The sequence below is a fragment of the Rhinolophus ferrumequinum genome, chromosome 8 (assembly GCF_004115265.2).
Source record: "Rhinolophus ferrumequinum isolate MPI-CBG mRhiFer1 chromosome 8, mRhiFer1_v1.p, whole genome shotgun sequence".
Lineage (NCBI taxonomy): Eukaryota > Metazoa > Chordata > Mammalia > Chiroptera > Rhinolophidae > Rhinolophus > Rhinolophus ferrumequinum.
Genome location: NC_046291.1, coordinates 5,504,959 through 5,532,952, shown reverse-complemented (window position 1 = coordinate 5,532,952; position 27,994 = coordinate 5,504,959). Strand labels below are relative to the sequence as shown.

The following is a 27,994-nucleotide window of genomic DNA, read 5'->3' as shown; positions in this document are numbered from 1 at the left end:
CCAGAGACGTGGTCTGGGGGCGCCGGGCTGGGCCCACGCAGGGAGGGCCTGCAGCTGTGACCACTCCAGCCCGCCCAGGGTGCTGGCCTTGGAACATACGTGTGTCAGGCAGGCGCCAGTGCAGCCTTCAGAGTTTTGACCACAAAAGCACAAACAAGTTGCAAACACATGGCCGATGCCAGCTGGCTGGGGAGTGAGTCTTTCTCGCTCATGTGGACAGCAGCAGACCAACCGGAAGCCCCCTGGGCTTTGAAGGAAGCAGTGTTAGCAGCCAAACACCAAGCTGGCGAACAAAAGCCTGTGGTCACTCGGGTGGTCCCCACACCCACGTCAGGTGCACCCACAGGACAACGGACATGCAGATTTTCCAGAGCAGACCAGGGCGGCCAGCGCGGCGGGCAGGGAGTGCGTGCGACCCGTCTAGCAGCGTGGGCTTGTGACACGGCGTTCTCTGGTCGTCCCCACTGCCCCAGGACACTGGTTCTGGGGTGGGTTTGCCTTTGTCATTTAGCCACAGGTTGAACCATGAGGTGTCACATCCACTGGACCAGCCCAGAGGAACGTGCATCCCCGAGCCCCTGGACCTGGTGGGGGAGGGGGACCTCGTGTGCCTGCCTTTGAAGGGACATGGTGGACTAGCTGCTAATTCTGAGGTGGGTGCTGTCACCCCACATTTCCCTGGGGGAAGAGCATGGTGGACTGGCCTCACAGCACTGGGAGTCGGGCAACCCGTCCTGCCCTCCGGTTGCTCCGTGCCGTCTGAACAGCAGGGGGGGCAGTCCCCCATTTTGAGCCAACGGGTGCCAGGCCCAGGAGCCTTTCAGGTCCCTAGAAGGAGGCACTCTGAGTCCCACAGGGTGTAATTCTGGAGCTCCTGGTGGCATCTTGCCACCCGGGGCAAAGCCCACATGACGGAAACCACCATGGAGAGGAAGGCCCTGGGGCCTCCTGCCTGGGCTCTGCGCTTTCAGGAGCCAGGAGGGTCCGTTCGCTCCAGCGGCCGTAGAGGGAGGGTCCTAACAGACTGACGCCAGTGCCACAGGGCGGTGTGGGGAGTGGCTTTCTCAGTGCCACACTCTGCCACCCGGGGGTTGGGGGGCAGGGACCTGGGGCAACTGGAGGGAGCTGGAAACATGCTCGTTAGTTGTGTATTGATGTCACTGCTTCCTCTGAACACACCCGCAGCACGTTACGTGTTTCACTGACCTGTGTTATGGCCATGCTTTGGATGAGGACACAGTCGAGAAGAGAGTGACAGCAGCTGTGTGTGTCCCTTCCAGGCAGGGTGAAGGGCCCGTAAGACTTTGGTCCTTCACAGTTAAGTCTGTTCCAAAGGGAAACTGCCATCTGTGAAGCCATCATTTTGCATCAGGGAATTTTTGTACGCCACCCCCCGCTTTGCCAGAAAAACGTCACGTTTGAATAAATGTTTTCTGCAAGGCAACCCCACTGCCAGCTCTAATTCCCTACAAGGAAAAAGAGAAGCAGACCACTTCCATTTCTTCCAACAGTTTTTCCCATGAGTCGGAGTTTATTTAAAACCCAAACATGCTTCTGTTATTTCTAAAGTGGCACCGATACAGTATTTCTAAATATAAACCATGTGTATTTAGCATCTGAAGTCCGCTTGGGACAAAAGGCCACACAGAACATGAAGCAGCCGGCGTCCGATAGGAACACAAGACACAGCTTGAAGATGGTTTATTTTTTAATGAAATTATACAGCTCTCTCCCTGCAGCCCCACTCCATCTCCGAATTAAAAAAGGAGGGAGGGAGGGGGGGCAAACAGCAGGGCCCCCGCAGCCCCCAGGCCCTGGCAGGCGCTTGCTGTGGGCAGGTTAAGGCACATCCATGCGCCCGTGTCGGGAAGTCACGTCCGGTGAGGCCTCTGGCTTCTCTGGCTTTCCGGTTATTGCACTCGCGTTTTATTACTTCACAATGCAACGAAGGGGCTCAGCAAGGAGACGTGTCAGTTAAAGGAACAGATGCTTCCAGAGCGGGCTGGGCTCCCGGCCACACTTACGGGCCTCAGGGGTTTGGTCTCATCAGCGACGTGAAGGTGCCCGTGAAGACACAGTCCGAACTACGTGTGCAGGTGTCCGAGACGGTCTGTGTTCAGACCCGGAAAGCAGCTTGTGAGTCCACGTCCCGCTTCTTACGGCGCCGCTCCTGCGGTGCACACTGCGCTGCGATCTGAGAGCCAGCGTCGCAGGTGGGACAGCAAGGGACCTAAGAGCGGCGGCGACAGGGCGAAGGACAGGCAAGGCCGGGCCAGGCTCCGCACCTCCTCCCGCACGGCGCGCCGGCTGCTCTCCACGTGCCGGCAGGGCCCACCGTTCTCAGCAGGAGTCGCCGCCCAGCCCCGGTGCAGGCGAAAGGCACGGACGTACTGTGTCCTCAGGGCGCCCGCTTCCGCCTAGAACAGGTCCGGCCAGTCGGAAGTCAACTGCTGCCGCTGCACTTGCCGGAACCGCCCGGGAGATCTTTGAAGTCTGACGGGTCCCACGCTGACATGCGAGGCAAACAATCTGAGCTCCCATTTTCCTTCTGTTTTCATCGAGGCCACTTGGGTGACCAGCTTGGCCTGCGCCCGGCTTGTCCCCCGTGACCCTGCGTCCCCGCCCGGCAGCAGCTGCCACAGCAGCGAGAATGTCCTTGTTTCCAGCAGCGTGTCCTGAGCTGAGGGTGTCCCGTCCGCCTGCTCCTTCCGGGCAGACAGCTAACGCTTCGGAATCTGTGCTCACGCAGACCACAGGGGGACCGTCAGTGGGGACCAGGACACAGACCACCCTCTCTACGTCACAGCCATCAGTGAGCCGAGCGGCCAGAGCCTGGTTAATGCAGAGACCGCAGCACTGAACAGTGTAGACAAGAGTCCATTGTAAGCGGTAGGTTGCCACATGCCGTGCCATCCATGGCTGCAGTTAATGCAAAGTAGTGACTTTCCTGATAAACACGGAGGTTGGGGGCAGGTGTGGTGCGAGGGCGGCATCTGACGGGCGCCTGGAGGCCGTGGCCAGGTCTGTGCTGGCCCCCGGGGGACCTGCTGTGTCCCTTAACTGGTGATAAAGTGGACGCCTTGGCGTCTGGGTCTGCACGAGGCAGGAAGCCGCCCACGGGGGCCCACGAGGAGCTGAGGCGGGTGCAGGGGCCCCGCTACCCGTAGCCGCCAGCGCTACCTGAAACTCCCAACGTGGATGGAGAGAGAAGCTTCTGGTCTGTGGGGCCGGCCAGGCGACTCTGCACCGGAGACAACGCTGCTGCTCTGCCCACGAAGAGCTTCCTGGCTGCGGGAGACAGGCTCTCACTGGCTGGTGTGACCACCTCACTGTCACGAACAAGGGGTTTGGAATGGCTACAAAATTCACTGCGATGTTTAGGGGTCCAGTTAGAACAGACCACACAGAGGACAGGTATTTCCAAACCGCCCCGTGGAGGACCTCAGTTTACCCCCGCCGCCTGCCCACACGGCGGGTCAGACGCAGTCCCAGAGGTGAAAATGTGTCCCAGGACAGTCATCTGGCTTCACCTTTTGAATCAAAGTGAAAAGGTCACAGAGGCACCAATCTTAGACGTGCAGCCCCATGTGTCACTACAGATGCACCTGGCTGCCACCACCGCCCCTCGGCCCTCTTCCTTGTACTTTCCGCTCTGGCCTCCACCAGACGCCCCTCGCGGCAAAGGGCATGTCTTGCTCGCCACTGTCACACTGCCTGACACCTGGGGACCCACATATGGAAGGGCAGGAAGAGACAGAGGAAGGTGAGGTGAGCGGGTCCAGGTCAGGCAGGCAAGCACCCCAAAGACTCCTGAGTAACTGGGGAAGGAGGCCCCACCAAGCCCAGAGCAGCCAGGACGGGAAGGACGCTCCACGACAGGGCTCCCGATGTGAGACTCCGGGAGACTGACATGGGGGCCCTGGTGGCCTGCGTGCGGTGGCATGGACTTTCAAGTATCGGTTTCAGAGGGATGTTCCAGTGGGTCCTGGTAGGTGCACGTGGCCGGGAGGCCGGAAGAGGGGACTGTGAACCAGCAGGAAGGAGTGTGTGCCCAAGGCTAGTGACTGGGGAAGAGGTGAGAGTGACAGAGGTGAGAGTGACAGAGCAGGTGGAAGTGAGTGACGGAGGTGCGAGTGACAGAGCAGGACGCCAGTGCTGGAAGACAGAAGGGAGGGACCTGCAGGGGAGGGTCAGCGGTGAGGCACCTCGGCCACAGGACCAGCAACCGGGCCTGCGCCTAGGAAGGAACTGAGAGGAATGGGGAGCGGACGGGCAGGTGACAGCAGCGAGGACACACGCTGCTGGAGTGGCACGTGTGATTGAGAGCACTCACATTTTTGGGTGACTGAGACCTGAGTGTTGGTGTCTGAAGGAAAAGACCCAGAAAGTGGGAGCAGTGGCGAGTGGGAGAAGCCCTGGGTGGGGGACGGAGGGGTCCTCAGTGACAGAGGCCAGCCCCCCACAGAAGCCCTGGGAGGCGGCCCATCCCACTGTCCCAGTGCCCGGGCTGTGCAGTGGGTTCCCAGCCTTCAGCAGGGGCTTCCAAGCCAGAGCGAGAGACAGAACCGCCCGGAGGTTCCCAGGGGCGTGTGTCACATAGTGAGAATCCTAAGGTTACCTTTTCTTTCTTCCCAGGGCCAGTTGTTTCTGTTTCTCTTTTCCAGCGTCATCTCTGACTGTACTGAAATCACCGTCATCTTCAACCAGCAGATTCTGCATTTCGAGATAACGATGAGACATCTTTTTAGCTTACATTAAGAGTAAGTTATGTAAACTTATGTAGAGATTTAGGTAATTTATGTAAAAAAAAAATTACCCAAATTGACATAAGGAGATACTCAATCTGCATAAACTAGATTAATGACCGATAGAAAACACTGTAGGGCTCGATGACAAACTGAGCAAGTGGCAGGCACAGCTTGAGAAGGGGAGGTAGGTTTACCACCTGACGTGTCTGCAACACAGCTGCTCCCAGAATGGGGGGCTGGCGGGGCAGGGAGCGCAGACGAGGGGCTTGACAGGGAGACAACGAGGGGCCCAGAGACCCTGTGCACGGGATCAGATGGGATCCCACCCCAGCTGTCACTGTCCCAGCTGTGCATGTCTGCAGCCACACTGCGCTGCTGGAAGGCATGCTCTGTGTCCCTTAATTCCTTGGACTCTCCCAGAAGCTTCTACCAGTGCGTTATGAATACTCAGTAGGCTCTCCTGGGGGAGCAGGCCCCCTCCGGGTACTGCAGTCAGCCTTACACAGGGTCACTTACCCTAAGTACCGGCCCCTCCCCTCCTCTCAGGCAGCGGTAACTTAGCAGTTTATTAAACTGAGAAAACCTAACTCGGGAGGAAAGCGCACGCACGTCAGGAAATGCTGAGGCTCGCCGGCTGTGGGGCCTCCCCGTGATCAGCCACATTCCTAGGGGGCCTGGGGGAGTTCGCTTGGGTACCCAGTGATGACCCTGCAGGGACGTGGAGTGACACCTTCAGGAGGGCCGTGCTGCTTCTCCACTCAGGTGAGGAAAATGTCCTCACAAATATCACTACTAGTCCAATAAATGGTGCAATATTATAATTTTTATTCCAGTAAGTAGTATATGATGTGCTTTTTAAAAACTGTGAAATGTCACAAAATAAAATGTGGAGATAACGGGCAGACACCACCTCCTTGGGGCAGCATAAGCGAGGCCACAGTGGGGCGCCAGGGTCCAGGCCACTCCCTGCACCTCCTTTCCTCATCTTAAAATGGCACCTACGTCCTCCGGTTGTCAGGAGGAAAACTGAGTTACACGGACATGGATGGAGCTTGGCATGTGACAGGACGCTCAGAGCAAGTTAGCAACGAATGCTATTAACCGTTTACCATATTTGCTTCATTTTTACAGTGTTTCTCGAGGGAAAGGCCCAGATTCCGTTGAAGCCCCTCCCTCCCACTGGAGGTAAGCACCGCGGGCGTGGAGTTTGGCGCTACTCTCCCCTCCTGTTCTTACTGTTACTACTCGGCAGTGCTCAGCATTTTCCACGGTTTTACACTTTCCATAAATGATCATCCTGTGCCTGGCTCTTCTTTTTCAACACTAAGTACCCGCTGTATGCAGCTGTGGTTTGCCATGTTCACTGCTGAGTTCCACAGCCCTGCAGCCGGACTTTCCCCCCCTTTTATCTGGTCCCTTTCTGGGGATCATCTAAGTCCTTTCCAGCTGATGCTATGACAAACGGGGCTTCAGTGGACATTTTCGTGTCTCCTCGGACACGTGTGTGAGCTGCTCTAGGGTAATGACCTAGGAGTGGAACCACTCGGGTGTATGGTCTGTTCTCTCTCACTGAATACTGCCGACGGCTCCCCGGAGCAGCTGTCCGCTCCCCCCACCCCCATGCTGGGGTTCTGGGGTCTGCCTGGAAGTGGCCACTTGCAGCCAGAACTCGCAGGTGCCTGGTTACCGGGAAGCTGACCATGTTCTCAGCTGCTTTTTGGCCACTTAGTTTTCTCTTCTGAGAACCGCTGGGTGTTGACCTTTGCCCATTTCTCCCCATTGGTTCGTCTTTCTCTAAGTGATTTGTAGAAGTACTTTACGTATTCTGGGTGGTAACCCTTAATTATATTGTTGCACGTATCTTTCCTGTTTGTGGCTTTTTTCCCTTTTTAAGGTGAACAAGTTTTCCTTTTAGTGTAGTCAAATTTATCAATCCTAGTGTTTATCCTTTATTCATTTTGTTTCTCATTTTAAGAAAGTTCTTAACCTGAGTCAAAGATTTTCTTGTGTCTTTCCTGCTAAAGGCTGAAAACCACTGCTTTTCCCACATAAGTCTTTACACTGAGCGTTTTGTGTGGTGTGGGCACAGGTGGCCACAGAGTTTATGGGGCCTGAAGCTTTACATAAATTTGAGGACTCTATAAAAATAAAACCAAAATTATAACTGCATTTTTCCTATATGAATAAGCAATTCTCGCAGAACCATGCATTGAATAATCTATTTTTAATGCTGGCTGAAGTACCTTTAAGTGTTCCCATCTGTGTGCGTCTGTCTGGGGCTCCCGACCCTCCACCCCTGCCCCAAGGTCATCGAATCTGTCTTAATACTTAAGGCAAGTGCCCTGCCCTCGCTCTTTAAAAACATCTTAGCTCTCTCTGGCTCTTTACTCTTCCAAATGAATTAATTTATTCTCTTTAATCTACATGGTTTTTCAGAGGGGTGACACTGAACTTCCAATGTGGGAAAAACTGATACCTTGACTAAAGTGAGGGTCCCGTCCAAGGACATGCTATGGCTCTGTGTCCAACTGAAGCTTTAATACCACTCAGCATTGATGTACACATTCTCCAGAAAAGTCTCAGACATGTTTTTGTTGGATGTGTTCCTTGGTACCTTGTAATTTTATGCGAGTCGATCTTGTAATCTTTTGAACTCTCTTAATACATCTAATGGTTCATCTGTACAGTCTATTGAATCTCCTTGTAGAAAAACTGCACATAAAACTGTTTTATATTTTCCTTTTAGAATTTTTTTACCTCTTTCAATTTTTTTTTTTTAATTAACTTTTCTTTGGGGTAGAGGAGGGTAAATTGTCTAGTACAATGTTGACTAGAAGTGGTAATTAAAAGAATACTCCTTCATACAAAACATTAATTATTAAATCCATGATTAAATTAAATCCGTAATTTATTATCAATAAATAATTCTTAAATTAAGGATAAAATTAACATCAAAATTATTACATGGCAACAGAGTAGGTTTGTTCAGGAAAGTAAGGATGGCTCTGTGTCAAGGAACTATTTATGTAGCAGCACTACACTACCAGATGAAAGAAGAAAAACCACACGGATGATTCAACACATACAGAAAAGCACAGAATAAAATTTTGTATTAAAAATCCAGTGCTCATGATTTACAAAGAAGAACTCAGAGCAAACTAGGAAGGGAATGTCTTAACCTAATCCAGCTACCTACTCAGAACCTACAGCAAGACACTTAGTGATAAAACTTCAAAAGCATTTTTATTTAAGTCAGATTCCAAACTAAGGTTTTTGTACTGAGGCTCTACTGGCCTCATAGAAATGAGTTGTCTGGCTTTCCCTCTTTATTTACCATTCTCTGAACCAATTTATACAGAATGGGCTTCTCTGTGCCTTGAAGAGTTGATAAAACTTCTCTACAAAATCATCTGATCCTGCTGTTTCGTCCAACTGGTGAACTTGCTGTTAAACAACAACTTACCTTAATGCCAATAGTGTCTCCATCTTTCAAGTAATAAGGCGCCCCTTGCAAATTCTCTTGCTTTTTCTTCTTTTTCCTCTTGGTAGTTTGCTGGCTCTATAGAAAAATCAAGCATCTTGAGTAAAGAAAACTCACCCTCAAATTCTTAACTGAATGCCCTATTTGTGAAAAATCACAGGTAACCTACTTACTGCAGGGAAGGCCCAATTCTGAGAAAGCCCCACGTTACCCAGCTAGATACTGGAAGCCACTCAAACTTCTCAGGAAAGTATTTGGCGATTCCGATCTTTTCCACCGGAAGGGAACAGCAGTCAGCCACCCGCCGCCGCAGGGCGTCCGTGGTCCAGCCTCGGGCCGTGTCCCACACCAAGTCCACAGGTGGCCCGTACGCCCTCTCTCCGGGGAGACGCCTCTGTGTCCTCAGCAGCACGTCCTGGGGGCTGTACCAGAAAACAGTCCAATGTCAGATTTAAAACAAAATGAGAAATATGTGATAACTGGAAGGGGGGTGATGGGTGAAGCCTCCCCTCCAACTCTTCTCATTTTTATAAGGACAGATTCCCCCCCAGTGCTAGCGGGATACCCTCTGTTTAGATTTCCTTCAATCCTGACCCGGAATGGAGGTGAAGCTGCCATTGTGAGCCCACGCCAGAGTCCGCTGGGGAGGCAGGGGGCAACACTGAAGGGGGCATGGAGGAAGGAGGGCCGGGGGGAGGGCAAGATGAAAGGGGCAACCTGACAGGTTCCCAGCCACTGACTCCATGGGATGTGCTGACTGCAGATGCTGGCCTGGCTGGAAAAAAGCTATTTTAGGTGCTACAAATCTGAGTTGCTGTGGAGTAGCCAGGGGAAAAAAGCAAGGGCTTCGCGTTGGGAGAGACCAGAGACAGAGACGACAGAAGAGCCGGGATAGGAGGTCCTCGGAGGAAGACTTGAAAGAAGAGAAATATTCAGAACAGTGGGAGAAACAGATGTATGGAGATTGTGTTAGGACATGAAGTGGAAACTACAGGTAAGAACTGGGAGGTAGAAGGGAGAAATGAAAACGACTGTTTGGTTTTTAGGATGGTGAGACAGTGAGTGCTTTTAACCAGGCAGTCCTGTCATGTTGGTGTTTTTACCAAAAGAAAGGGTGATGCACTGGCAGGCTGGAGAGAACTCAAGGCGAGTGGAGCCTGGTGAGTCGGGAGAAGAGACTGAAAGGGGAGACTGCGCTCCAGGAGGGGCTATGGGAGACGGAACCTCCCGCTGGGGAGGGGGTGCAGTCTGCAGTGAGCCGAGCTGAGCGCCAGAGGCCAGGCTGCAGGCCGGGTGGTCAGCGTAGAAGCTGGAGTGGCCGAGGAGGCAACAGAGGCTGATGAGGACCCCGAGGCCTCGTGAGGGGGGCCAGGAGCTCTGGGGGGTGGCCCAGGACAGAGGAGCCATGGGGAAGGGACCTCCAAAGGGACACTGCTTGTTTAAAAAAGACGAGGCTGCGTAAAACAAACATGGCAAAGGGTCAGGGTCATCATCACAGCAAGAGCTCACACGACGCTGGTCACGGCCGTATCCCCGATACCTAGGACAGTGCCTGTGTCATAATCAATAATTATGTATTGAATTAAAAACAGGCAAAATCAACGAAATAATTCACATGCTCACAAAATACAAATGGCTTATAAGCCTTTGAAAAAGATACCCAATCTTCATAGCAATCAAAGCACTGAAGCAAATGAGACAAAATAACCATTTTTTTTGTATCAACTTAGCAAACATTTAAACAATGATGATATTTAATGTTGGTTTGAGGGTGAGGTGAAGTAAATACTCAGAAATACTGCTTGTGGGAACATAAATTGGTATAATTACCTGGAAAGGAATTTAACAATTTATTTTAAAAGGTCTAAAATGTCCATACAATTTGATTCAGAAATTCCCCTCCAGGAAACTACTCCTGGTAAAACAATTTGTATCAAGAGTTCACTTTTACAAAACTGACATTAAATGAAGATTAGATATGGTTGAAAGAGTGCTATTAGAGTTATTATACAACAAGAATGACAGTCACAGCATATCAGGTAGAAAGAATCCTAAGAATCTTCATATTTGGTGACACTAACAAAACGTCCTATAAAGATTTTCCTATATGAAAAAAATAATACGAAAGTTTGATTGTAGACAGCTCTGGGATGCTTTTTTATTCAATAAATAATTACTATGACAAAGAGATTGCTCTAGGTATTGGGGATACAGCAGTGACCAAAAAAAAAACCCATGTAACTTGCTGTCACAAAGCTTACATCCTAGTACTGGGAGACAGATGGTAACAGATAACTCAGTAAGTATGTAATATGCCCAGTCATGATACTAGGATGAAAAAGGTAGAATCGGGCAGAGGGACAGGTGCTATTATAATCTAATCAGTTTGATGTAAGACCTGGATATGTGCACTCTGCTTATAAGAGGAGCCTTATGGGGTCCACATGCCTTTGCGACTTACTGAAAATTAGTTCTCATTGTTTTATGGGAAAATGAGTTTCAAGTTCTAGACATCCCACATACAAACACATTTCTAGAACACAAACTGTTTTAACTTGACAGGTTACTCAGCAGCAGTGAGAAAAATTTTTAGTATTAAGTTGCTGGATTTTGAAGAAACCATCCATAAGACGTGTGTGTAATTTCATAGGTATCGTAGGATGTCTTACCCTAAGTTTTCTTCTTTCTGAAGGGGCTCTAAGCAGATCTCAGTTCTCCTTCCCAGTTTATATTCCCTGATCATAAATGAAACAAAATAATACTGAGTGACATTATTTAATTTTTAAAAACACTTTTTGCCAATTTTAAGCTTTCTTCTTAAGCAAAATATTATACCACATAAGAACAATCAAAATTTAAGAGACTACTATGAACAATTATATTCCAACAAACTGGACAAGTTAGAAGAAATGGATAAATTCCTAGAAACATGTAACCTACCAAGACTGAATCAAGAAGAAATAGAAAACCCAAACAGACCAATTATTAGTGAGGCAATTGAATCAGAAATCAAAAACCTCCTTGAGTGCAATCTCCCCCTTTCATTCTCATCTCCTAACTCACCAGGCTTCAGTCTCTCTGAGTTCTCTTTCCTCCAGTTATTCCTTTTCTCCCTTTATCACCTTCTCTTTTGGTAAAAACAAAGAAAAGTCTAGGACTACATTGCTTTCACTGATGAATTCTACCAAACATTTAAAAAAGAATTACAGCAATCCTGTAACTCTCCCAAAAATAGAAGAGGTGGGAACCCTTCCAAACTTATTTTATGAGGCCAGCATGATGTCAAAAACCAGACAAGGACACTGTAACAAAATTACAGGCCAATATTCCTGAGCACAGATGCAAAAATCCTCAACAAAATATCAGCAAACTGAATTCAACAATACATTAAAAAGATCGCACACACGATCAAGTGGGATTTATGCCAGGGATGCAAGGATGTTTCAACATCTGCAAACCAATTAGTGTGACACCACATTAACAGTGAAGGATAAAAATCATATGATCATTTCAACAGACGCAGAAAAAGCGTCTGACAAAATTCAACATCTTTTCATGTTAAAAACTCAACAAACTGGGTATAGAGGGAATGTACCTTAACATGACAAGGGTCATACATGACAAGCCCACAGCTCACATCATACTCAGCGGTGACACCCTGAAAGCTTTTCCTCTAAGATCAGGAACAAGACAGGCTGCCCACTCTTGCCACTCTTTTCAGTAGGACTGGAAATCCTAGTCAGAGCAATTAGGCAAGAGAAAGAAAAGGCACCCACATCAGAAAGGAAGAAGTAAAACTGTTTCTGTTTGCAGATGTCATGATACTATATTTAGAAAACCTTAAAGACTCCACCAAAATAACACTATAAACAAAATAAAACAAATAAATGAATTCGGTCAAGTTGCAGGATACAACATCAATATACAAAAATCAGTGCATTTTATACACTAACAGCCAACTATCAGAAAGAGAAAGTAAGAAAACAATAATGGCATCAAAAAGAATACAATATTTAGGAATAAATTTAACCAGAGGTGAACGATCTGTACACTGAAAACTGTAAGACACTGATGAAAGAAAACAAAGACACAAATAAATGGGAAGATATTCTGTGTCCGTGGACGGGATGACTATTGTTAAATGTCCGTACTACCCAAGGCATCTACAGGTTCAATGCAATCCCCATTTCAGGGGCATTTTTCACAAAAATAGAAAAACCAATCCTAAAATTTGTATGGAGCCACAAAAAGACCCCGAATAGCCAAAGCAATCTTAAGAAAGAACAAAGCTAGAGACATCATGTGCCCCAATTTCAAACTAGATTACAAAGCTGTAGTAATCAAAACAGTATTGTACTGACGTAAAGACAGACATATAAATCAATGGAACACAATGGAGACCCCGGAAATAAACCCATGCACATACGATCAATTAACTTACGACAAAAGCACCAAGAACACACAAGGGGAAAGGCAGTCTCGTCAATACATGGTATTGGGAAAACTGGGCAGCCTCGTGCAAAAGCACAAAACGGCTCTTACATCATACACCAAAATCACTCACCATGAGTAAAGACTAGAACGTAAGACCTGAAACAGTACAACTAGAGGAAAACATGGCAGAGGTGGAACGCTACGTTCCTAAGCTCCTTGACACTGGTCTTGGCAATTTTTTGGATGTGACCCCAAGAGCAAAAGCAACAAAAGTGAAAATAACAAGTGGGACTACATCAAATTAAAAAGCTTCTTTCATCAACAAAATGAAAAGGCAAAGTATGAAATGGGAGAAAATATTTGCAAATCATATATCTGATAAGGGGTTAATACCTAAAGTATATAAAGAACTCATATAACTCAATAGCAAAGAAACCCCATACAAGCCTGTTAAAAAAATGGACAGAGGGGAAGAATAGACATTTTTCCAGAGAAGAAATACTAACGGCCAGAGGTACGTGGAAGGTACTCGACAACACTAGTCACAGGTTAATGCAGGCAGAACCACAACAAGGTGTCACTCACACCTGTTAGAATGGTCATCATCAACGAGACAAGACATTAAGTGTTGGCGGGGATGTGGAGGAAAGGGCACCCCGTGCACTGTTGGTGGGACTGTAAACTGGTGCAGCCCCTATGGGAAACAGCATGGAGGTTCCTCAAGAAATTAAGAATAGAATGACCTTATGACCCAGGAAGCCCACTCCTGGGTATTTATCCGAAGGAAATGAAAACAGGATACCAGAGAAATACCTGCTCCCCATGTCTACTGCAGTGTTATTGTAACAGCTAAGATACAGAAACACCCTAAGTGTCCAAATGAATGGATAAAGACGTGGGGTGTGTGTGTGCGCGCACACGCACGCACACACACACACACACACACACACTACTCAGCCACGAGAAAGGAGGACATCCTGCCGTTTGCAACAACATGGATGGACCTGGAGGGCATTATGATAAGTAAGGTTAAGTCAGACAGAGAAAGACAACTACTATATGATATTTACTTATATGTATTAACTAAAAAAGCCAAACTCATAGCAACAGAGACCAGAACGGTTCGCAGGGGCTGGCAGGGGAGAAAAGGGGAGATGTTAGTCAAAGGGTACACATTTGCAGTTGACGAGTAAGGTCTGGGTCTAACATACAGCACGGTGACTATAGCTAATAACACTGTGTTCTATACTTGGCAGATGCTAAGAGAGTAGATCTTAAATGTTCTCACCATGAAAAAGGAACGGTAATTACGTGCTAGCTGACACTGCACTGGTCATCCCTTGGCCATATGTAAGTGTATCAAATCAACAGGCTGTATGCCTTAAACTCATACAATGTCCTATCACTTATACCTCAGTAAAGCTAGAGGAAAAAAACACTGAAAATTTTGTTCAGTCTCTGGAGCACAGTAAAAATACATGAAGCTACATTTTATACTTGATATGGAAAACTAAAGTCCCAGAATTTGATTTATGATAAAAAGCATCGTCTAACTGCCAAATGTGGAATTACCAGGAACAGGTTTTCTGCTACTGAGTGTTCGATGAGAAACCTACCTGAGCTGCTGCTGGTTGATTCGTAAAAGCCTGCTGGGGCGCTTGCTTTCCACTGTCCAGGCTCTGAGGAAGGCTGGGGATGGGATGAAAAATTCTGAGAAGGACGGCAAGGTCATGGCCTAGAAAAGAAACACACATTTGTCCAAGCGTTTGAAAAAGCACTCTTAAAAATACGTGGCTTTAGGAAATAAATGAAGCACTACACAGTATCAGCTGAGGGAAGGAGTATCCTGAATATCTATAGAAAAAGGAGGAGTATCTCTTAAATGAAATTAATCATGAGTAATTTTTGTATTCCTCTCTCCTGAAATCAGCTTGAGAGATAAGTGAGTTTTTGATTTCTAAATCTGAGCCAAAAGCTCCATTTTAATCATTATGTTTTAGAAAAGGAAACTTTCAAATTAATTTCTATGTGAGTATAACTCACAAGAGTGCATGGAGGTCATGCTAATAAAAGCAAGGGATTCGTCTTCAACTTTCTTCAGTAATTGTACAACATTTGCTCTGCCAAGGAAATAACTTTTGAAATGTTTCAAAATCTTTGGACCCAACTGCTAGGCCCAAACTGCTGTCCTAATTCTGCAGGAATAGACAACTATTTATATATTTAGGCTGTAGTATATAAAATGGCCAATATTCATCCAGTGTTTTTTTTTACCTAAAAACAGAAATTTTCTATTTTTCAATCCAATACAAGGGAAAAAAGAGTCTCTTCCCATTCGTCCTCATGAGAATAAGACCGTTTGCTTTTTCTGAGGACGGTCCCTTCATACACTGAGGACACACTGGTCAAAGATGAGTGACTGACATTCCTGTTATCTGCCCCAGATTTTGTCCTTTGAGAGGACGAAGGGATGTTTATGTCAGTCCCACAATAATAGGTGCTTCTTACGCATTTAGTGTTCATTGTATTCAATCCAGTCACCCTATTTGGACAAAACACTCTTTCCCTACGAATGTAACGCCTGAGAAAACAGTGGAATACCCAGTCTAACACCCTAACGTAAAGCTCATATTCTGATCTCCTGGGAAACTGGTAACACATCTTTTAACTAACAACATTTAACACATGGATCACAAAGATACAAAAACAATGTAAATAAAGGGGTAACAAATGTTTCAATAAATCATGTTTACCTAAAAAATAAAAAACAGAGGCTGCAAGTCACTGAGGATATATTCATGCCTGTCAGTCGGGAGAAATGAAAGCCACAGGGCAACTGGCAGAAAAGAATACCAGCGAGCTGTCTGAGCCTTGTGTGTGCCGCCTGTTGGGTACTTACCACCGAACATGGCATGTAGCACATGCCATATCAGAACAGACTGTAGTTGAGGGAAAAGGAAATAGAAGAATACGTTAATATCTCACTGGAAGAAGCCAGGGCACCACTAAGGGATGCTGCAGGTAGAAGTCTCACCTGAGACTTCAGCTCGGCCAACGTGGCGTCTTCTGAGATTTCAATGTCTCCCAAGTAGCAGAGGGAAGCTTCTGCATATGTGTCGCCAGGAGCTCCTACAAACGACAGAGCTGGATGTCTGAAAGGAGCTTTCAATGCATTTACTTCAAATTTCTGAACTGCATGCCACGTTTTGATGTCGTAAATAGCTTTAGTCCAACTGCATTCAAGAAACTTGGAACCTGGAGTTCCTGGAACTCGCGTCTCCTGACCTTGGAGGGGAGGGAGCCCTGCGTCGTCCATCAGCCACCAGGGCCACGCTGCTGGCACAAGACCATGGCTTTCTCGCTGTAATGGGTGTGAGGATTTCTGCACTGGTGCTGTCTACCTGGAACGTTCTTTTCCACACTCTGTCCTTCCTTAAGGAGGGCTGTGCTGAGAGCATTCTCCGCCCTTATTCATTATATTAGCTTCCTGTTTCTCTCACAACACTTACCCCAACTTGTTTCTCTTTTGTCTGTTTTCTTGGGGTATATGTGTAGTTTGTCCCTAACCTGTCTCCCAAAGAATATGATTATCAAGAGAGGGCAGGCCATAGTTCTTATTTAATGTCTGTCCAGTCGCTGGTATGGTGGATGCCACACAGTAAACGTTTATTGACTGAAAGAACCCTGGACAGTAAGAAGGCCTTTCTACATTTGTTTTAAAAAGGGGAAAAACAACATGCTCTCTCACCTAAACTTCTGGATATAACAGTGGCAACTATTTTTTAAAATTCAGAATAATTTTGCTTTAATTAAATGGTCTTTGTTTATTGCTGGGCACACTGCTGGTACATAATAAAAATCAGATGATAAATAAATGAAGTGAAAAGGCTTCATGAGTGGTTCTTCTTGTATCTTAAGGACATCACAAGCGAGGAGACACTTTTAGGAAACTGTTTCCCATATGTTGTAATGAAGAAGGGCCACCAAAAAATGAGCCTGTTTCTTCCCTTTCATGGAGAAACACACTGATTAAACATGCTTTTTGAGTCCTTAGCCAACCCTATCTGTAACTATTATCCTATCACCAAAGCATCTTGAGAATTAGTTAGCGTATCTAGTATAACCCAACGCAGTAGAAATCTACTTTTCCCGTTGGCAATTGAAACTCGCTGCTGGGGACTTCTTGCCCATCATGACGTGTGCTGCATTTTGTCTGTGGAGAAGCAGCTCAGAAGTAAAACAGTACGATTACACTTGCTGTTCCTTCCCAGAAGTCAGTGGGCTGAGGCGGACCACCCCTGAGGCAGTCCCTGGGGACCCCTGGACAGAAAGAGCAGGGGGGACTCCGGCCTCTGGGGGCTGCAGTGAGGCCCTCGTGAGTGACTGAAGCCTCAATCGCCTAGTCAGTTATAATAAATGAAGAGCTATTCACACCGCCATGAGGATCCTGAGAGGTGATCTATAGAAATTCCTTGGAAACCTTGAATATACTGATAGAATATAAAAATAACCAATTGCACCCTAGAGAGATTCCCAAGCACTATAAAAAACAGGATGGTGTTTGTTATGGAATGACTTAGGGAATAAATAGGTTTTGATTTTCAACCTTATGTTTTTAAAAATAAATACTTCCGGTGCCTCGCAGGGCAGGCAGCACTGCCTTTTCTTTACGGCACGCTGGCTGCTGCGATGCGTGTTCTCACCTTGGGTGGCAGTGGCTCCCCAGACCCCGCCTTGGGGAGGGGGACCGTTCGTCTGGTCCTGGTGACTCCTCCATGGGCCTGCGCAGCCGCGAGGCTGGTACCACCAGATGGGCACCTTCAGGAAACCCTGGAAACGGAGCATTTCTGACAGCTGTGATGCACACAGGTGAAGTGAACTCCCACTCCTACTCTCCCAGGGAGAAACGTCTTGGTAACAGACAATGTTCCTGAACTTATTATGTTTCCTTTTAGATGTATAACTACCATCTATCGTACTTGTTAATTGTGTATACAATTAAAAGTTTAAGTCATAAAAATCAGACTTTGGAATGACTAGAACTATACGGTTTTTGCTTAGAAGTATCTTAGTAGCTACAATTAAATGAAAAGTATAAACAAAATAACAAAATACTCGACAGGGCAAACTATATAACTATTTCAAGCACTGTGAGTGCACCAGTAGCACAATGCACCGGTTACAAGCAGTTTCATTTATTCAAGTTCCTAAAGGAAATGTATAGACAACCAATAACCTATTAATCTAAGTTGGATTCCTGTACAAACTACATGAAATAAATCCCTTTCTTTAAACATGTCCTCTAACTTCAGTTTTACAAATCAAAATGGTTCTTCCCCACCCCTTTTGTTGAGTCAGGAAACAACTGTAATAGATTTATTAGAGATAAAAGATGTCGTTACAGGGCTGAACTTCCAAAAGAAGATGAGAATGTTAAAGAAAAAAATACTTTAAATATGTATTTCAAGAAATGCATATTAAAATGAGAATATTTTTCTGTTTATTGAATAGGCGAAGATTAACAAATACTCAATCTCCATTCAATTAAATAACTAAATGTAAATCAGAACAACAAAATTCCATTTTTTCACCTACCAGACTGTCAAAAGCCAGAAATTCTAACAATATTCTGTATGTTGGTGAAAATATGGGTAAACACTCCTGTAAATCGGTGGCAGGACTATAAACTGCTGCAAAATTCTTGAGAGTAACAGCGTTGTCACAGTGTGAACGCCCAAGGCCTGTGACCCAGTCATTCCACGGTTAGGAATCTACCTTCTGATATACTAGCATCTGCATACAAAACCAAAGATGCAAGGATATTCACTGGAAATTGTTCATGGTGGTAAAATGTATTAGGAGGCCTAGAAATTCATCCTGGATGTGCAAAATGGCACATTCGTATTTTATGCAGTGTTAGTTGTATCAACAAAAGACTGAAAACAACCTAAATCTTCTTGGAAAAGACAGCGGTTAAATAAATTACGTCACCTCCACACAAGGGAATACCATCTAGCCATCAAACAGAATGAGATAGCTTTATGTGTGCTGACATAGCATACACCCGACTGGAGGTAAAATATTAATGAAAACAAGCTAGGTACAAACTAGGGAGTCCAGCATATCTTTTGTAGAAATAAAGAGAAATGTGTGTATATGTGAATGTGTATATATGCGCTATGTACATTCATGTACATACGTGTGTGTGCATTAAAAATACACACCTCTGTGAGGACACACAAGTCTGGCTGCCTAAAGAGGGAGGACAGTGAGTGGCCGGGGGTCAAGAGGTACTGACTTCTCATGGCCCAGCTTTTTATATACTTTGAATTTGGTATCATGAGTATTACCAATTCAAAAATTAACTTTAAAGAGTACGGTATAAAATACAACAGAACTCTGTGAAGTCACGGAAAACAATAGGGGAGGTCTGTATGTGCTGCTATGAGGAGATCCTCAAGACCTATTAAGTGAATAAAAACAAACATCATCAGATGGAAAACAAGTATGAAACATGACTGCCTTTAAGGAAACTTCAAAAAGGGTACGTGTATATTCAGCACACAGATAGATATTCAGCACACAGATAGGCACAATTTCTTCTCTTGGAGGGAAATACAAGGAAAAATAAGTTAATTGCGGCTCTTTCTGGGGGCGAAAGGCATGAGAGAAACTTGTTTTTCATTTTATAGCCTTCAAAGCTGTTTGATTTTCTAATCATAAACAAATGTTATCTGACTGCTGGAATTTTGGGTCATTTTTTGTGTGTGTGTTTATCTTTACATGTGTCCACATTAAAAAAAATAATAATGGTTTTTAAACATGGTAACATGTGGTGTTTATGGAACAGCAAGGAAATGAGCACTCTCACGTACTGCTGAAAGGACTGCAAATTTCGTACACCTCTTTGGGAAAACAATTTGGCAACTTATACCATCAAGTCTTTAAAAAGTTCATACCTTTTGACTTGTTAATTCCATCTTTAGAACTACTGGAAGAAGGATTTGTATTTAAGTAATATCATAAGGAAAAAAACATTAAAACAAGCTAAATTTCCAACAATGGGGATAAAGTGAATTAAATTGTGATAAGTCATACATCGTATATAATGATTATTTTTGGATTTTATGGTTAGGTTAAAAAATTGATATAAAAAGTAGAAAATAAAATCATATAGACAACTGATTTTAATAGGAAGGAAATCCATAAAGATGTGAAGTATGGTGGCTGTCTCTTTGGTAGGCTTTTGGGTAAGTTCTCTATTCTCTTTACTATTGCAGTGCCTCACTTTCCCACAGTGAGAATGTATCACCTCTGTAATCACAACAATAACTATTGTTTACAAAATGCCTATTTAGAAGCAAAATCTTACCGGAGGAGGAAGTTTTCCTTCAATTAAAAGCAAAGTATCTCCAGAACATATCATAAGCTCTTTCAGAGTTGCATCCTGGGAATATAGAAATTCTTTTTTGTCACTTATGACTTCTGCAAGGAACAGACAGACAGTTGGATCTTTGTTTTAAAAATCCCTATGCCTCTATTAGCCTTTCAAGAACTAAATAACGAATAAAGCAGATGTTGAAGAGTAGGAAATAAGCTAAGACTATAAAAGAGTATTATCATTATGTATTAAATTATGGGGTATGAACTCTAAGTATCATAAAAGATTACAGGAAAGGGACAGAGATGAGATGAAAAATGATGAGAGACTGATTTACAGAAGATGAAATTTTAGTTAAGCCTAAAAAGATGGGTTGGATTTGGAAAGCTGGCGGAAACTAGAAGAGGAGGAATTTCGCATGAGAAGGAGAAGAGAGCAAAGTCAAAGTTAAGTCAAGAATAAGTATGGCTTGTTTTGGGGAAGAGCTAAGAGATTAGACTGGTTAGAGTAGGAAGTGTGGGTTGGAGAGTAACAGGGAAGAAAACTGGATTGGAAGGTGGTCACAGACTGAAGGAATGTGGAATAGAAAACAAGGAGTTTTAAGCTGCTTTGAAAAAAGCCAGTCAAGACTTCCGAGAAAGGGTTTTAAAAATCAGTCTTGCTGCTACGTATGTGACATACTGAGGTGGGGGACACTTGGGCTCAGGGAAGCCAGCTATAGTGATTTAGGCAAGAGGCAAAAAAGGGGGGAGAGGGCTTGAACCAGGAGGTCAGCAGTGGGAACAGTCAGGAAGGAGTGGACAAGCTGACAGGCCGCTAAAGGCTGAGACCAAATCTGAAGGATGGCAGGGAAGCAGGGAAGTGCATCTCAGGCTGAAAAGATGAGGTCGGGAAAGACAGCAAATCTGGGAAGAGGAGCCAGTTTTGCGCGTAATGAGTTGCTGTAGACAATTTTAGGATTCTTTGACACCAATGTGGGAATTAACAGAGAAGAAAATGCGGAACCATTTGACTAGGCAGCTCTTCTGACATCCAAACTGTATGTCCTGAAGACTCTTTGGAGTCCCCCTCTCCCTCTGAGCAGTCAAATTCCTGGCCGAGACGCAAGAGGGACCTCTCCGCACTGTTGCTGCCGGCCGTACCGCAGAGCGCTCCAGGGACCCGGCAAACCTGCTTAAACCAGCCTCTGCTCCTGTTCAATGCTCCTGTCTACTGAGAAGGAAGCAGGCAGACAGACTGGGGGCAGGGCAGGTACCACGACTGTCTGATCTGCCTCACAAAGCTTCATTTTGGGTTCACTTCTAAGGCCATGGGTTTGGACAGGAGGTTTGATGCTACTTGCATCAATAATAAAATTAATCAGATCCCAACTAGCCTATGATAAAATTGTTCCTAAGGCCACTCTAAGACTTTGGCTGGATCTAGAGATGCAGTTTGGATCAGAACCTAAGCAACTGGTTGGTAAAATGAATTCTGCTGTCAACTTACAGAGAAACTCTGAGATTAAAATACTCAGGTTTCAAATTTCAGAGTATCTTCAAACTCTTTCATTGGTTCAAGTGTCTTTTGTTCTCTGAAGTTCTCTGCCTCTTGATGGAGAGCTAGTATTCCTAGGGACACACTTGTAGCAAAGAGGACTGAACACATGTAGCCGCGCTGCCACTCAGCTGAGACTTACCCTCTGACTCCATCAAAAAGCTAAGGGAGGAAAAAGTGAAAGGAGACCTATGTATACGGATTACTGTATCCTAAAAAAATTAAAGCTTTCTCTAGAATCTAGTCACATGAGTGGGGTGAGTATCCTGTATGAAAATACCAAATAAATACAATCATTTTAAGAGCGAAACGTATAGAAACAATCTTACTTCTTCACGTAAAGGCTCCCCAGCTTCATAGCACCAATCCATTTTTCGTAAATGCCACGTGTCTCCTATGAAGGAATCAAAATCAGGATGAAAAAAAATTCAGAAGCATATGTTTGAAGAGTTTGTCAGGAATGACCCTTCTGGGTAAATGAGATTCAAATAGGATTTGATCTAATAATAATTAACTAATTTTTAAAGTAAACTATCTCATCCAGAGCATGAGAAAAACTAAGCTGTTCTCCCAACTTGGTTAATTTTCTCTCTGTTCCACCAAGAATAGATGTATAATTGTATATAACGTATAGTTGCAAATAAAAATAGCCTTGATACTATTAAGCAATATGTACACTATGTCTTTATTATTTACATGTATACACACACAGACATCACACGAATATAGAATATGTACATATACAAGTACATATAGAATTCCTTCTAAAATCATTGTGAAGTTGAGTGTCATTTCACTGTCTTTGCTGAAAGTATACGCTAACATTGCCCAGCAATGTTACAACAAAACTACGTGCAACAAAACTGTTCCTATCCAACTAGCAGTTAATCTAACAAAAAACAGTGCTTTGGGAATAGTATGTAATGAAGTTGGTATAAATGAACATTTATAAATGTTAAATACTCTAATTAAATTTCTGTTTTTCACACTGATAAAATGGGAAGAGAATTTTTTGAGGAGGAGAGGGAGCTGAGTGGAGCAAAAGTTGGAAATCCCAGTTATTAAAAAAAATAGCAAACTTTGTCAACTCCCTTACCGACCAAAAGAAACTGCAGCCAAAGGAATGAGCATAGATCTCATATTTATTCTTCAGAGGCCACAGGTTTTGAATCCCATTACTGACTGTTCTTTACAGACACTTTTTTGTCACTATTCTAGTTTTAAATACGGTAAGAGTTGTAGCAATAACTTAATCTAGGGATGTTAAAAAGAAAAAACAGCAATAAGTTAAAGGTGAACACCATTACTTCATAGGACGGCATGGTGGAAAGAACTCGGGTTCTGAAATCAGAGACCTAGTTGCTCACTGTATAACTCTGGCTAAGCCATTCTGCCACTCTCAGCCTCTGTCTTGTCGTCTGTAAAATGGGGACGGGTGATGATCCCTGCAGGGGAGGACTGTGGTGGAGATGACGTAACACACTGTCTGAGCTCCCAGAAGAGTGCCTTCACCCAGAGCACGTTCTCTTCCCTACAGACAGCGCTCGGGCTTCCTCCCACCTGAATGAAGTCTGAGAAGAGCAGAGCGCTCCGATGAAAGCAGTTTGATGCTTCATCAAACTCACTAATGTGGCTCCACCCGGTAGCTCCTTCAAGACATCCTGGATTTATGTTTTTCATTTATACCACCTTCCCTCATCTATACCACAAAAATACTGGCATGAGACACGACACTGAAATTCTGAATCAATGAGGTTAAAAAAAAAAATCAGTGAAAGACCTGGGTGATTCCGGAGGGTATAAATCTTAACGTGATCTCTTTTGTGCCTTTGTCAGAACCTATCTAGGTTCTCTTTCCTCAGTGGTAGGCTAAGCTTCAACTTTCAGCTTGCAAACAAGAACCAGGAGAATTCATGGTTCTTGGCTAGAAAGTGAAACTGACAAGCCTGGAAAAAATTAGGCTCATAAATAAATCCTGTATTATGAATAAAGGCTGTGGATAAGAGTATGTACCATCACGGTCTGTCACTTACCAGGAAGGCCAGAGTTCTCCAGCATTATCTTTAAACACTGTGAAAACAAGAATGTTCATTAGTTTTCTGTGTCTGAGTTACACTGTTGTGAGAAACAGCCTCTTTGGACCCTGGGCCTATTAAACTGATTATATTTAATAATTCTCTAACAGATAAGGACACACATCATTAAGCAGATGATTAAGTAAACTCTCTCCTTCCTAAGGGCTGGGTGGGGCCAACCCCGGAGGGAAAACAGTTGCCTGTGTTCACAACCAGAACTCAGTTCAAAGTTTTGTTCATCCACTTCCAGATCTTTCTCTTTATCAAGAGGAATGGTGTATTTTTGGCCTGATATGATTAATTGGGCTGATTTAATAGATACACATTTAACTTTGAATCCTATCAAACGAGATTAGCCTTTATCTGGCACCCATGAAACACAACTGGTCATATATAAACTCCCAAGAACTGTGTAAGCTGTGACCTCATGAAACAATGTAATAAACGAGACACGATTAACAGAAGTTTAAATAAAACAAAGTAATTAAAAATTCTCAACTTCTGGAGAGGAAAAACATTCTTCAATAAACCTAGGGCAAAAGAGTAAACAGTATTTCATTTATACTACACTAGAGCAGAAGGGAGCAAGGTGGTCACTGCTGTATGCTTGGAAAACAGAAGAGCAAACAAAACATCCTGTAATAGGGGAACACTTCAATAAACTATGAAAAGTCTTCAAACAGTTAAGAGGATGAAATAGATTTACGTGAACTGGTATAAAAGATCTTTAAAATATTCTAAGTGAAAGAGTCCTAGTATAATATCTGCAGCATGATCCCATTCATGATTTAAAAGACACCACACAGACAAGTCAAGTCCTTTCTTTCTATTATATATGTACAGACACAGCCACGTGTTGGGATATGCAGGGCAAAGGTCTGGAAGGATACACATGCTACTGGTTTGGATAAAATTATCTTATTCAATGACAACAGTGACATCTGGAGAAGGAAATAGAACACAGTAGTGACCAAGGGGGACTTTTAGCTCCTCTATGAAGTTTAAAAAATGAGAAAACATCCACGACTACTTGCATGATTAAAAATAAAAAAGACTTTAAAATATTAAAGGTTATTTAGAAAATGATGTCAATGAGAACACAGTACATTAAAACACAGGGAATGGAACCAAAGCTGTATTCAGAGAAAAGTGCAGTCTTAAAGGTTTCCCTTATTTAATAAGAACAAACAGTTGAGCCTTCAACTTGGGTTCTAGGTACAGGAAACAGGCGGGGTAGAGCTCTGTTTGAGGCTCAGCAAAGGGGCGAATGCAGCTGGAGCAGAGTGAGCCAGAGGGGAGGGTAGTCAGAGGATTTGAAAAAGACACACAGGAGCTTCAGAGGTCACGGCATTGTGAGTCACCCAGGGACCTCTACTCTGACCCTGAGGGTCGGGACTGGAGCAGGGGCTGATCTGACCCACACTTTAACGATCACTCAGCTTCTCTGTAAGAACACACCCTGGGAGGTGCAAGGTTGGAGGGAAGCAGCTCAGGAGCTGCTGGAATAATCCAGACGAGAGATGACAGGGTGACAGCAGCACAGAGGATGAGATGAGGTCAGCTCCTAGGTAAATCCTGATGGGTCGAACCAAAAGGATTTCCTGAAAAACTGGATGAGATGTAAGAAATAAAAGAATCAAGGATGACCACAAGGTGTTTGGCTTAAGCGAGGAGAAAGATGGAGCCGCCATAACTGAAGAAGAGGAAAATGTGAGTGAACTATGCTTGCGAGAGAAGATCAGGAGTTCCGTTCTGGGTGTGGGAGGACGATCAGAAAACCTAGTGGCAGGTGATACAAGCAGGGAGTGCTGGGGCGAGGGCCAGGCGAAGAACTGAGCACTGAAGTGCTCACAGATAAAGAGGAAACAGCAAACTGAGAAGGGGTAGGCAGGAAACCCTGAAGAGTTGCAGTCTTCGGGAAACAGTGACAAAAGTTTCAAAGAACAGTCATCAAGCACATCCAATGCTGCTGAGAGCCAGTAAGATGGAGCCTGAGAGGTGCTCACAAGACTGCAGCATGCAGGCCACTGCGGGCCTCGGTGAGCACTGTGTGTGTGTGTGAGGGGGTGGGTTGGGAACAAGTCTGCCCTTGGTGGGTTCAAGAGAGAACAGAAGAATACACACATTGCTCCTCTGAAAAGTTTTGTGGTTTCATTCTTTGAAATTAAAAAAACACTAACGTTAAAAGGCAAATGAAAAACTGTGAAAATATTTACAGCATGTAACAAATGGCCAAAAACTTGTTTACCAAATGTTTTCTCATGGAAAATGTCAAACTCGCAGAGAATAGTAAAAGGGACCCTTAAGTACCCGTCACCCAATCTCACTGCGGCGGCCAGCCCTGTTTGTCAGCACCCCACCCCACTTCCCCTGCCTTGCCCCCCTCAATTCTTTTGAAGCAACTGTCAGATATATTATTTCATTTATTAATATTTAGTACTCATCTCCAAAAGATGTCAATTCTTTTAAAAAACATAACCCTAAAATAATTATGACACCTAAAACAACTGAATTTGTTAATAACAGATATCCAGTTAGTGTTCACATTTCGCTGCCTTCTCTTTATCTATTACTAAAATGTTTTGCTCTGAATCAGTGGCCAAAAAAAGCCCACTCGCCACATCTGCCCTTCTCCTTAGTCTCTCCTGACCTGCAGGCCGCCTCACCCCACAGCTGCATCCTAAAGAGGGCTTTTCCAGGCCTGTACTGCATGGAACACGTCCCTCTGTCCCCTGTACTTTGTTTAAACTGGTACTCACACTTAGAGGCTTGATCAGACTTGGGTCCAGTTTGGGTTTTGGGGTTTTTTTTTGGCAAGAAGAGCGTGGGCACTGTGTCAAACTTTCACAATGTCTGGGTGTTGCTCTTTTTGGGGTGTTAGCAGTCTTTTCAGGATCATTGTCTAGATCCACTAAATCATTTGGAATTAGAAAACTGTGACAGAGTAAAATTCTTTTCATTTTATTAGTTGAGATGTGTTTATAAAAAAAACCTTTATAATCTATTTGGTTGCCTTGCAGCATTGTTTGCAAAACAAAAACAGGACAAATGCTTGATTATTTCCTGTATGGTTCCCAAGCACCCATGTCATTACCCGCAGGTAATCAATGAATATATTTTTAAGGATCATATGTGCCCGTGGGTTTCATGTATATGTACTAATCACCTTTCCCTATTATTCCCACTGAGATTCAAACTGTCTCCTCCTTAACCAGGGGGAGCCTCTCCGAGCTGGCCCGATTCTCTCTGCCAACACTAGTCTTTCCTGTCTTCAGTGCTTTTGTTCTGACTAGAGGTTTCAGGCCCCTCTGATACTTTCCTGACCTAGATACAGAACCCGCCGTTACTGCAAGAAGCCCTGGTTCCTTCTAATAGGAAAGGGTATTTAGCGACCACAATCTGGGTGTCGGGGTGCTCACTGCTCTCAGGCTGGTCACTGTTTCTAAGCTACTACAGTGGAAAGAACTAGAAAACATTTGTTTAAAGGAAAAAAGACCTCAAGTTCATTGGACTCATCTAATTCAAATTCAGGAGTACAGGCGTCATCGAGCCACACTGATGTTATTCTGTCTCTCCACTTTCCAACATGGAAAGTCGCAGTTCTCAGTCACACCAATATAATTATGCGTTTGCTTTATCACACACACACGCATACCAACATTCATACCACTGGGAGTAATTATGTGTGTATACAAAGTAAAAAACACAACAGAAATATGCCAGAATGTTTATGTTAGCGGGATAAGAGCTAAGGAGAGGTTTTAATTGTTCCTTTTAATCCATTTTTACATATCCCAAATTTCTACAATCAGCAAGTATTACTGATAACCAAAAAATAGTATCAATAATCTAATTTTTAAAATTCCAGTTGATGCACCAAGTTTCAAGCTCTTCAAACTATTCCTTCAGTGAGTATGCAGAATACTTTAAAGTATATTTGTAAATCCTAGCCTTATGACCTCAAAATTCTAACACGTTACCACTGTTCCCCATACCAAACACCCACAAACCCCTTCCTGCCCCTCCCAGAAAAGTAGAATTACTTACATCTCTAACAGTTATCGTTTCTTCTACTATAATCTCCATCTCTGTCCCAGGCTGAATGTCACTCCCCACAGCGAAAAACAGGAACAGCTAAGATCGAGACAGCATATGAATGCAACTTAATCTAAATTTTAAAATTCTATAAATACATTATTTACTTCCAAAAAAAAGAGCCAATAGTCCACGAAACTTTAATATTTCCAATTAGGTAAAAACAAGACTACATCGGGTAATTGAATGCTACGATTTAAACAATAATCTTGACTACCTAGAAACGAAAGATGCTTCATTCACT

At 44.4% G+C, this 27,994-nt stretch overlaps 1 protein-coding gene across 5 annotated transcripts in view; it reads right to left on the bottom strand.

Moving 5' to 3' along the window:
• Positions 1-2,272: 2,272 nt before the first annotated feature.
• Positions 2,273-27,994, bottom strand: part of USP40 (ubiquitin specific peptidase 40) — a 71,161-nt gene continuing 45,439 nt past the window's right edge. For 3 of the 5 annotated variants that reach the window (XM_033111904.1, XM_033111906.1, XM_033111907.1), the window contains 12 exons: positions 27,703-27,789; positions 23,614-23,650; positions 21,910-21,974; positions 20,036-20,110; positions 17,367-17,493; positions 15,698-15,792; positions 14,280-14,398; positions 10,899-10,964; positions 8,441-8,651; positions 8,212-8,307; positions 4,619-4,713; positions 2,273-3,288 (listed from right to left, as the gene is read on the bottom strand). In XM_033111904.1, coding sequence (XP_032967795.1) covers positions 3,177-3,288; positions 4,619-4,713; positions 8,212-8,307; positions 8,441-8,651; positions 10,899-10,964; positions 14,280-14,398; positions 15,698-15,792; positions 17,367-17,493; positions 20,036-20,110; positions 21,910-21,974; positions 23,614-23,650; positions 27,703-27,789 — 1,185 coding nt within the window. In that variant the 3' untranslated portion in view covers positions 2,273-3,176. Of the gene's footprint in view, positions 3,289-4,618; positions 4,714-8,211; positions 8,308-8,440; positions 8,652-10,898; positions 10,965-11,824; positions 11,965-14,279; positions 14,399-15,697; positions 15,793-17,366; positions 17,494-20,035; positions 20,111-21,909; positions 21,975-23,613; positions 23,651-27,702; positions 27,790-27,994 lie in introns of those variants that run through there. The other 2 variants (XM_033111905.1, XM_033111908.1) reach the window with 2 other exon arrangements.